General features: G+C 47.0%; 1 protein-coding gene across 2 annotated transcripts in view; it reads right to left on the reverse strand.

The window, feature by feature from the left end:
• Nucleotides 1-2828: 2828 nt before the first annotated feature.
• The window catches only part of ABCB7 (ATP binding cassette subfamily B member 7), a 39187-nt gene continuing 29798 nt past the window's right edge, over nt 2829-12217 (reverse strand). For both annotated transcript variants that reach the window (XM_044427162.1, XM_044427161.1), the window contains exons 14-16: nt 9837-9940; nt 8197-8304; nt 2829-3731 (exon numbers count right to left, since the gene is read on the reverse strand). In XM_044427162.1, coding sequence (XP_044283097.1) covers nt 3513-3731; nt 8197-8304; nt 9837-9940 — 431 coding nt within the window. In that variant the 3' untranslated portion in view covers nt 2829-3512. The remainder of the gene's footprint in view (nt 3732-8196; nt 8305-9836; nt 9941-12217) is intronic.

Below are 12217 nucleotides of genomic sequence, written 5' to 3' on the forward strand. Positions count from 1 at the left end.
ACTGCTTCACAATATTGTCCCTTCTATTTCATCTTGTTCTCTGTTTGAAGAATCTATCTGGAATTCATGCCTCTATTTAGGCATCACATGACAAAGGCACTAGAAGAAGCAAGCAACCTTTAAGCCTCTGAGCCATCTTCTACAGAAGATGGACACAAGAAATGCCCAGATGGGCTGCAATTCTACATGGGCCGAGGTGAATCAGTCTTCAGGGCCCCGCACACCATGCCTTCACTTGCCACACAAAGGAAAGAGATGAATTGGAGATCCAGTCATCTTTGAGCATGGGATCTTTCTTGCAATGCTGTAATAATTTCCTACCAATAGACCTATCTCAGAGAGGTTCTTGCTCTTCTGCTGGGAAGAATCCTGTGCATAGAGAGAAAATATGCACAGACCCAAGTTCCTAGCCGGCAGAGCTAACAGCACTACTTATCCTGCACCGATGTTATGGTCCTTTCATCTGTGAGCCTACCAAGCAGGGTGACATGTGGCAGAACAGCCTGTTCCCAACTCATGGACCGAGCAACTTGGCCTACAAGACCAGATGGTTCTAATGATAATAGATGATACTACTAACTCCTAAACCGCTTCACTGGGTTCTACCAAGCACGACTGGCCCAAGCTTCCAAATGAAGCCACCTTATGACCTCTGACTCACAAAACTATTTGCCCACAAAAGACCTGGAGCCTCAGATAACCGACCATGCGGCCTCAGACTAAAAACTCCTGCATTGAGCAAAGTTTTGGATATGGAATAAAGGAGAAGAATAAGTTTCCTGGGATTATTTTCAATGCTAGGACAACTAGTCCTGGGGCAAGTATCAAAATACAAAGTGAGAACTATCCCAAAGGTCAAATCGCTACTCCCTTTCCACTTTCTGGATCCTGCTCTTTTAATTCTGCTCAACCAAGCAGCTTCCATCTGAATGTGAATTATTATACAATGCAAATTACAGGAACTCCCAACCTGCCCTTTCATGTAAATATGCCCCACTGTTTCTAAGAAGGAACAAAAAAAAAAAAAAAAGACATCGAGAAAGATGGTTCCTTGGGGTGGGAGTGGTAGATTAGAACAGAACCGTACTTCTTTCCACAGATACTGACAGCCTGGGATTTGAAGGATTTGCTCCGCCAAAACAAGCCGGCAAAAAGTAACTGGCATCCCTCTTTACAGCTAGCTATTCATTAGGCCCTTCCATAAATGAGACGAATCTGCAAGAGGGACAAGCAGAGTTACAGAAGACTTGGATGCTGGAGTATCAGGTATTACATTTGAATTAAACATGATGATCAACCTTGTATGTGAAATGTGAGAAGACTCTTCACTTGCGTGAATAAATCATGAACCAGAGAAGGGTTTATTCTGCATGGGAATCCATCTAGAGATGACAGTAGTATGAACATCATCATTAAAGGTGGAGCTGTTCTGCTGCTTTAAAAACAAGGAATATCTGGTGTGGGGAAAATTAGGAAATGTCATCTCAGATACCCTTCTCCATCCTGGTGTCCCCCCGATGTCTTGGGATACAGTTCCCATCATTCCCAGGCAGCATGGCCACTGATGATGCTGGTAGGAGACGACGACCATGGTCTCCCCAACACGTCTGCAGGGCTCTAGGCTGGGGAAGGCTTATTGGGGAGAAAAACAGGTTCGTGGTTGCGATGGAGATCTTTATCCCCACAGTGGCATAAGAATGCCTGTACCACTGCTTTACGATCCGTTCCCTGGAAAATCCCTGTGACTTTTCCCACAAAGTAGCTTAAATTAGCTCCCTGTGGCACCACGTTTTTCCAACTTGGGGAGGCTTCCTGGTTATGAAACCTCCGGTCCAAAAATGTACAAGAAGCCATGCAGGACTCCGATTTAATAAGCAAATCAAACCCATTTGAAGAGCACCTACAGCCTGGTCCATGAAGCCCAACCTTACGATGTGCAGCTTCCTTTCTGGCACTTGCACAAATGCCTTGTAGGCTTTCGCACCGGCACTGTCAGTGGTGAAAGATACTTAGAACACTCGATGCCTAATTAACAGCAATTATGCATCAGGAACTGTAACTCCATGTTCACACATCTGCCTGAACCAGTTTCCTTGCTCATTTGAGTGGCGGTCCTGTCTGACACGAGCTGTCCCCTTCCACGGCAATGGACAAGGAAGCTCCGCCGGGAAGGGAAAAGCACTAGCACCCACACACGCCCAAGAGGTTTCTGGATGAAGGAGCAGGGCCCTATTAAGACAAAACACCCAAGTCCAATGCTTTCACATTGTGGAAGAGGAAACGGAAACACAACCACAAGCTATCGACACACTTTTCCTGTCCCCTGCCATCAGTACTGGTGTGATGCCCTCCTCCCTCACATCTCACAATGACGTGGTCAGAATGGCAGAGTTGTTAAAAACATTTGATCAGCTATTTCATACAGACACATGACATTATTTGTAGCCTCTGCCATTCTCTGCATTAACTTCCAAGAATGGCACACGATAGACCCTAAATTAAATAACATCTGAACCGTCACCATGCATTCCTAGGGCTGAGCTTTGCACACACAATGGGAAAGTTGCTCATCCTTGTACTGTAATGCCCATTAAAGAATGTTTGCAATCAAGGCCATTTCTTGCACCGACTTGGCAATTTTCGCAAACAAAGACATTCTCATCACTAAGACAGACACAACTGGGTATAATGGAGAGGTGCTCTGAATGGCACCCAAGGATTTCAAGACATTCTGTGCCATGCTAAACAACCTCATAACTCTGACAATATTTGTACCGAATTTTCATTGGAATTGAATAATTTGTTTGTTTCTACAAAAAGTAGAGAACTGAGATGAAATTAGCTTTATTAATTTGCCTTGCAAGGTGCACTGATCATTTTAGGACATACATTTTCTTTCATAATTTTGATATCTTACTCCTTGCAGAAATATGTACTTTTTGTGAGACAACTAACAGTGTTGAGGGACAAAACAGAAATGCCACTGCTTTGGATTTGCTGATGTAGTTCATGACTATCATTTTTTTAAAGGGGACAAAAATTCTTTTGAACCCAACAATTATTTCAGAATGTTAACTGCTGTGTTGTCCCCATTAACACACAGACATGGATTAAATTGGATTTTGTTAAAACTGATATATAAAAACATTTCAACCCACTGTCAGTGTCGTAGATAATGCAAACACATCATAGCATTCTGGCCAGATGATAGGGATTTCTGCCATTAAACAAGTTATTGTTGGAAACGTATTTGAGATTATCACCAAAAACATGTGTTACTCAAGATAGTCCAAGACAGTTTCAACCTGTTCCTACCAATCTCCATAAATATCAGAGTAGGTAAGAGCCAGATACAAAATCCTTTGGATAGAGAAATTATTTTCCATGGAAAACAGCCTTTTTACAAAGCCAAGAAAATCTCGGAATTGTTTATTGTGCTGAATGTAGAACGCAGCTTCAGTGCAAACTCGTGTCACCATCAAACCCGGAGTGGGTGAGGACCGGACTCGGACTCAGCAGGAGCAGTTCCCACAGCCTTTCACGCTGTTTATGATTTCCTCTTGCAGCTTCTTCCTCTCCTCCTCTTTGGACATGTGATGGTTTCTCTCCTCCCACCTCTCGCCGTTATTTCTATTCAGCATCCGGCTGCTCTGCGTGTGCCACATCTCATAATAGAGGCTGCTGGGACTGCTAAGGAGATCTACATGCTTACCACGCTCTGCAACTTTACCCTGTTTTAAAAAAACATGAAGCCGGTGATCAAACACTATCTGCCGTCTGGAGCAGGAAGGTGTCCAACCCACAGCCCAGAGGAGAAACACTGCGCAGGTAGCCATCCCATGTTACTAGGCAAAGAGCATCCGTCCCAGACGGGTTTGGTGTAAGCACAGCACTGCATGCTGAAGGCACCCGCAGCCAGCCAGGTAAACAGCCGCATCACACCAGGCATGCGTTCTGCACACAGAAAGCAGACTGCTTAAAGAGAGTAATATCATAAAATGCTGTGTCAAGGCAACCTTCCAGCTCCACAATGAGCTAAATTCGTTCTAGTTTGTAAGCATTATGCAAATACATATGCATGGCCCAAGAGAATGCTTTGAACAATGTCGTGCTTCTTATGGGGACAGGACGCTACCCCTGTATCTCTTGACTAGCAGAAAGATTGCGTCAGCATCCATCCAAGTGTCCATGGTTTGCTCTTCAGCCGGAAATGCTAGAAGCTGCAGTTCTTCTTGCAAGCACAAGGTTGAACACCAAGACTCCCAAGAAGCTGAATTCAGTGCCCCCACAAAAGCATGGCAGACACAAATTTGTGATCACAGACCAGAAGGCTTCAGACTCAAAAGCCAGCAGTGCATTCCATTTGTCAGGGCAAAATACCAGCCATGTTTGAGGGAGGGGCTCTCGGAAGCTGGGATATCAGACGCCCCCTGGGAGAAGGGCAAAGACATGGCACATCTGGGTGCCTTTCCCCTTCCCCTCCTTTCCAATCTTTGGTCGTCTTGCCTTCAGCAGCTACACGGCCAATCGACCAGCAGCACAAGACGCTGCCTGGTGAAAGGTTGGGCTCATTTTCCATCCAGGCCAGCCACGATGACCCAGCAGGCAGAGGCGGGATTTTCAAGCAGGGAGGTCCCCGCGTCGCCTGCTACTGGGCCCTTGGAACTAGAGAGGCCAAGGACTGGCCCATGACCACCTGGCTGCAAAGGCCGTGTCCAGCGGCTTAACTGTGGCCTTCCCTTGGGGAAAGATGGGCGGAGGGAAAGGAAGAGGGCTGCCCCAGCCCTCTCCTTTCCGAATGCTCCAGCGGAGCCTGACTCTTCAGTCTAGTGGTCCAAACGGGGATCACGGCTGTGGATTTTTTTTTGCCCTTGTGTCCTGTCCGCCTGTCAGTGACACTGGGGAGTCTTAAACACGAAGGCTGTGTGGGGAGGGAACTGACCCTTCCCCTGTCCCCCCTTCAGTCCATTGCTTCTGGCATCCGTCGCACATGTCCAGTAGCAAAGCCAGGCAAGAAGGCACATGTGTGCGGCACCTGACTAAGGGAGGCAAAGGCACGGAAGAGCGGGCATGTGGGCACAGCATGCCTCTTCTCCGCCGCCGAAGGCAGGCCCACCTAGCCTGCACGTGAATGGGGCAGACACGTGAACGATTCCGCTGCCACATCTAGCCTGGCCCCTCCTCACAGCCAGAAGGCTGCCCAAGGAAAAGAACGCTCTCCAGATTTCGTGGAAGGCGAGTGCTGCGCCATCTTCTCTCCACCTGGCTAAACCAAGAACACACGTGAGTGAGATGAGCCGAGACCGATCTGCCTGCAGGAGTGCCAAGAATGGCCCAGCCGTTAATGAGGCTGGCTGTACTGCATGGCAGCCAAACCAGAAAGAGCCAAGCCAACAGAGTCAGGACAACCCGATCTTTTCCCTTAGGCAAACTGTTGGTTGGAAGTCAGTTGATCTGCAAAAGCAAACAATTCTGTGCTGGAAAGTCTATCTAAAGAGCTTGCCTAAGAAGCAGGTGAATATGTAGATGGCAGGTATTTGTATGAAATTTTGCCCAGAAAGCAACAGGTGAACAATTCGAAGTAGGAGAATTTTATTAGTGAGTAGAGAAAAGAGATACTTCAAAAGCCTTTTAAAACTTTCATGAATTATTTGAATTAGGGGTTGTCTTTTGCTATTCCAGCTTCTCGAGGTTACAATGACACAATTCTGATTTAAACTTCTGATGTATAATTGAAGCTGCAGCATCTGTTGGATTAACTCAGTGGTAAATCAACGGGACTCTGATTCACATCACACACATTTTTCTTCTGCTTTCAATACATTTTTTTTTTTAAAAATCAAGCTCGCAATAGGTCACCCTAATTTACAATTCATCACTGAAGAAAGGGAAGCATTTGAAACAGACAGTATGCAAAGCTTTTCCAGCAATTTTAGGGGGACAAAAAGCTTCCCATCCTGCTAAGCTCGTTATCTAATACTTCCGAAGAACAACCCTTTATCCAGACATTTTTATTACATGCTGAATTTACTGCAAATGCACATTGTGCAGGAAAGTGGCTGCGCAGCATTCCGGTCCCTCTTCCCTCTTCCCTCCCATTTTCCTTTTTGTTCCGTCTTCATTTCACGAGCTGGCCTGCAGCACTTTGCAAGCCACGAGGGCAAAGCGAACAGCTTTCTGCAGAACAGAAGTCATGGGCTTTTTACGAGCTAGCCAGGGGCCGGGCTGCACCAGGCGGCCTCGCCGAGATCATCACGGGGCCTCCACTGAGCGAGGCGCTTCACGGGCGAAACATCCCAGCTGTGCCAGCACCACTAATGAGCCCCTTTAATGGGGTCTTCTAAAAAAATCCAGTCATTATCGTTTAGTTAGCGCTATGCCAGTACGTTATAGGTTAAATTTTCTGCATAGAACAGATATGGAAAAGGCGCTTTTCCAAGCAGGGTGAAGATAGCCAGAAGAATGCTGCTTGGGAAAGGCCAGGCCAGGCACAGGTTCACCTGTCGAGAAGTGTGTAGTTCAAGCCCCCATCGCATCCAAGCGTAAGCATCCAGCTAGGACGTGCATTCACAAACGCCTGAGCTTTGCCCCTCAGTGGAATCAGTGGTGTACCACCTTCCCTGCACCCTCTTCAATGGCACCAGCACCATCTCTGAACACGCAGCAGTACAGAAACATGTCTGCACGCTCTGGGGTGCAGATGCCATTGATTTCAAGAGAAAAGGTCTCTTGGCATAATTGTGAACCACGGCAAGTGAATGACGTCCTAATGCTGAGGTCCCAGAGCGGCCTGGAAGCTCCGCCCCCTTCAGTAGCACTTTCCACATGGACCTTCTGAGCTTTCCAGCGGGTCTTGTGCTCCTTTGTTTGAGAACACAAGAAGAGCCACACCAGAGGAGAACGAGGCCCATCTTGTGCAGCAGTGTGTTCGCACACAAGGTGGAGTTGCCTGTGGGAAACCCATAAGCCGGACACAACTGCAGAAGCTCCCTCCTGCCCATGTTCCCCAGCAGCCGCTGCCGCTGGAGCCAGAAGAGAGAATTAACTACCCAGCTGCTCCCTGAGTGCCGAAAAGCTTCAGTGCGTTTGTCCCGCATCTCCCACCAAACAGGGTGAGGATGGGCTCTAGTATTAGGAAAAAAAGTTCTCCTCTTCCACTTTCTCCACACCAGGCCCCTCCTTCACATCCCGCTCACTCGACTTTTCACTAAGTCAAACCATCCCAGATATCGTAGCCTTTCCTCACAGAGCAATCCTGCACGAAATAACCCCCAAGCCCTCCCTCGAACTTCCCCCTCGGTTCATCCTGTACTGAGCTGCTGCTCGCTAGTGGGACCTGCAGCAAAGTGCTATGGCACTGAGAGCTCCTTCCATGCCAGCCAGAACCCTCTCAAGGAAACGCCATTCCGCCTTCCCTCTGCTCCTTCGCCTCCTCCCCACTTCCGGCAGCAGTCTGTGGCTCCTGGAGACATGCAGTCCTGCTCTGGGTCCCCTCCAAATTGTCCCCCCGCCCCCACAGGGCTTGTTTCTCCATCCATCTGCCATGTCTGGGCTTCCCCAAAGCTGGTTCCTTCCTTGCTTGTGTAAATGGTGCATGTGGAAAACTGACCTTGCTGTTAGTGATGCAAACTGCCCTTTGCGCTGATATGGAAAGGTAAGGTAGAAAAAAAAATATCCCAGTATATACAGTGGTCATGGCGAATAACGCATCACACTTCCCGTCTAATTAAGAGCCACAAAAGAATATCCTACATATCATATGTATCCATTGTAATGTAAAGCTATGTAAGCGTCTGAAAAGTAGTAACTATCCTGATAAGATAAAACCATGAATAAGACAAACATTAGGCAAAAGAACACAAACAACACAAAATCAGCATAAAAACAGTACACTTTAAAGAAATGCACAACCGTCTTGCCATCACTAAGCCACTCAGTGAAAATAATTAAGGATAATCCACTTATAAGCCAGATAAGCAGAGTTGGTTTTCTCACTCCTTCTGTCCTAAATACACACACTCCTAAATTCATTTGTATGTATTAATGTTTATGCGCAATTCCATACGCTGATAGCAGAGCATACAGCGCTCGTGAAAATGCGCTGCAGTCGAAGGCAATCGGGCTCTAAATAGCGGACCCTCCAAAGACTTGCACAAGGTGACTAAGGCAATGTATGACCAAGACGTCGGTTCTCACCTGGTCTAGGACAATGATCTCGTCAGCATCAACCACTGTTGACAACCTGTGTGCAATGAAGATGGAAGTTCTGTGTCTCACCATATCCCTCATGGCATTCAAGATGTTCTGGAAAATTAGAGGTACATAGAACATTAATGATATAGAACATCTGGTGCCTTTCAGATGAGGGGACAAACTATCTCAAGAAACATCTATAAAAACAATTTAATCATTTGATAAGAAGTGATTCTGAGCACTTCAGTGGCAGTTCCAAATGACAGAGAGAGAGAGAGAGAGAGAGAGAGAGAGGGAGGGAGGGAGGGAGAGGTGGTAGAAGTACAAGAATTCAGGTTCCACTTACTGGTTTCAGACAATAACCCACACTCAAGGGCAGAGTATGGATAGCTGTGTATTGCTGAAATCTGGGTTACTGTGTTTGAACCCAGCTATAACACATCATGGTTTGTTACTGGATTGTCAACTGTCATTTGTTCAACATTAGCAAACCATGGTTTAATGCAACTGGGTTCCACCAATGTATTAATCCAGGTTTCAACAACTCATGGCTCAATGAGAAGTGAATGGTTCAATTTAAGTGTGCGTTATCATGTTGCCTGAACCCAGTCCAACACTGGTATTTCACAGGCTATGTCACACAGAGATCATGCATTTTTATAAAGGTTGGAAACCCCCAAGAAAATGGAGTCAGAAAGAACTCTTGGCTGAGCTTCTAAAATACAGCTTCTAACTTGTAGAAATCTACACTGGTTTAACTTGTCTTTGTCCTGTAATTCCTTTAACATGCAGTTGAGCCGGACAACAGCTTACATTTCGCTTTCCCTTGTGTACAAACTACCCTCTTTCGATTGCCTGGTGCCCATTTTGGGGGGCAAGCAGTTGTTTTTACTGGCTGCTTTTGAAGTGCAGCTGTGTTGTGTAAGGATCATTTGACAGACAACCTGGTAAAAACAAGCAAAAGGCAGCAAATATGTAGGGTGGGAAGACATGTGGCAATCTGTGAATGGAAACATAAGGAGGCTACTCCTGACAGGTGCATCTTTTATCGTCCTCCACGCTGGAAAGGACTGTGCACATCAACTGTCAACAGACAGGCAATCTCGTGACTGCAGGTCAACAGGTATGCCAAGTACCCTAACACAAGGCGAGACAGTTCGCCTCTGCTATAGACAGGAAGATTAGTTTAGGAAATCATCGCTGGTGCCGAGACGCCTGTGCTTAACCGCTGTGAAGTCTGATGTAGTTGCTACAGCAATGTCGAGACATCGGTGTCACAACATCCTGAACATTCACAGCTCTACCTGAGAATATAAATTGATACCAAGCCAGAGGTTGCAGATGCCTGACTTGCGTCTCGGAACAGCTGCTCCACCATGAGCGTGGAGCAGAGATATTCAGGACTGATTCTGATTAACGGAGACGACCAATGGCTTTAATCTCAAATTAAGGCTTCACCGCCCGCAATCCCAATGGCTTCACGTGACGCAAGATGCTGTGCTGGCGCCCCGTTCATCCCCATCCGGAACAGCTGGGGCTCTCGGTGACCCGGCCTGAGCTCTTTGTGAAGCCAGCGGAGTGGGAGGGAGGGCGGCCTGCCAGGGATGCAGCGGGGAAAGCCCCAGTTCTGCAGCTTCACTCACCTCTTCTGTAATTGAATCTAAGGATGAAGTGGCTTCATCGTAGAGGAGGATGTAAGGATTCTTCAAGATGGCTCTGGCTATAGCAATTCTCTGCTTTTCTCCTCCTAAAAGACACAAGACCCAACAAAGACGGTAGTAGCGGGTTTTGCCTTAGATGATGCTCAGAAATGAAAGACGCTACACCCAACACGTGCACGTGTCCTTAACCCAGCGAGAGAAACGACCGTCATTCTAGAACCCCGAGCCCTTCAAAAGAAGACTGCGGTTTAAAGGTAATCAAATAATAAACAAAACAAGTACAGTGCTCAAACAGTGAGTGCTGCATTAGAATGACCAAGAGTTGTTCTGGCAAAGCAGAAGCAAGCATGACATCTATTGAACTTTACACCATAGCTAAGCTCCTTTTAAAGGGGGCGTCCAGATGGGATTTTCTGGATACTGGGCAGGCCAAACCAGTGTGTCTCGACACCCACAAATCACACGGAAAATGTGCTGCGCAACTGACTAGCGCTGCTGCGTTGCACACACCACACTGCAATTTATAGCAGAGATCTGTGTAAAATAAGCCGTGGAAGAACCTGGTGTCTATTCACATTCCCCTGTATCCAGGGCACCATTTCCCTCCATCTGCTAAGCTTGCTATTGGGTTCATTTTCCAAGGCGCTTCAGAACGCACTATTGCTATTAAACATGCAGGCTTGTTTTTTGGAAATTTAAAATTCATTTCAGATTTTGGAGGCACCACAAGTAATTAATGGTTATATATGCGTCTGTCTTCCTGTGCTGGATTCCAAAGATTTGACAAGGCTTCTCTTTAATACCTTCATATTCTTGGTGATGTGCCCTTCTAACTAGCACTGACTTGTTTTAGCAAGCCACTTTAGGAGGATAATAATCTCATTTCACTTTGAGCCTTAAGTGGCTGTGCTGAAGCTGAGCAATAAACAGAAATTGAACTATTCACCCAAGATGTGATTTCTGCTACACTCTCCCTTTATATGAAGCATGCTCTGAAGTGTGCTGAATTGGCGGTTGCCGGTATTTGAATAAGTAATGCCCCGAATGCCAGGCCTCTCCCATGCCCATTGCTGAGTCCATGCGTGTCACTCTCCCGGCAAAAATATTAACCACGGGGATGGCCTTTCCAACCCGTCACAGCCAAGGCACACTGAGCCACCCGGGGTTCTCCAAATATCTGTGCATGCGGGAGGCGTCAAGTATGGCCAAACTGCTTCAAGGAAAATGATTTTGCGTAAGGAATCAGATCGTCGCACTGAGCTGCATGTACGGGGAAAACTGCCATCGCCAGCGGCTCCTAAGAGCATCCCTTGGGCACAAGCGCCTCCTTCGGCAACCTCACAAAGCTCGGCCCGATGCAGATGTGGGTGGGTTCACGTGACATGAGCCGCACTGTCTCACAAGCTATACTAGCCTTGATGCGCCCCACAGATGATCGGGCATACAATGGGAGGGCTGCCCCCTCCCTGCCCGCCGTGGGGCTTTCACAACCAGGGTGCTCTCTGGATTGAAACTCAGTCCTATGCCAAGCTGCTCTTAAACAGCCACTTCACTGAAAACACCACTGTGGCTTTTTAAATTTTTCCCCCCAATTTATATCCTGCCTTTTTCCTCAAGGCAGCTTACATCATTCTCCTCCTCCATCTCATCCCCACAACAACAGCCCTGTGAGGGAGGTTGGGCTGAGAGTCTGCGACTGGCCCAGAGTCACCCAGCTGGCTCCATGGCCGAGCGGGGACTCGAACCCAGATCGCCGGAGTCCCAGTCCCACGCTCTTACCCACGACGCCACACTGGCTTATTGTTCTCTCCACACTACCCTGCAACCCGGGATGGTTTTGGGGTATTTATAATTGCCGTGTTTATGCTTCAGATCGCAGGAAAGGCATTACACAACTGCACAGGCGACGCAGCCCCACTCCACCCCCAATCCTAACCCGAACCCTCCCAGCAAAATTAACGCCGAGCACATACAATTACACAAAAGACCTCAGCCAGTGGCTGTGCTGTGTCCAAAAGAATTTCACAGTATTGATAAAGGCAATCAGGTTTTAATGCTTTGTCTAAGGATTTCATTGTAACAATTCCTTACCACTGCATTTCCAGCCTTATGAAACAGAAGGAAAAGCTCTTCACCATTTGCAATGCTTAGAGGGGTTACTATTTATAGTCATGCATGAAAGAAAGAATGTTTTACTTCTACTCCACTGGCCTATTTGCTATGATTCTGCCCATGGTATGTCAACACGATAATTAAAAGTATAGCATTTAATTAAGGTAAATTGTCAACTTTCAAATTGAGTTACTGGGCTGCTGCAATTTAGATATTGAAAGCCCAGCAAGGAAACTGAAAGACCTTTAGCA

This window comes from Varanus komodoensis, unplaced genomic scaffold, assembly GCF_004798865.1.
Source record: "Varanus komodoensis strain SLA01 unplaced genomic scaffold, ASM479886v1 scaffold18_3, whole genome shotgun sequence".
NCBI classification, from domain to species: domain Eukaryota; kingdom Metazoa; phylum Chordata; class Lepidosauria; order Squamata; family Varanidae; genus Varanus; species Varanus komodoensis.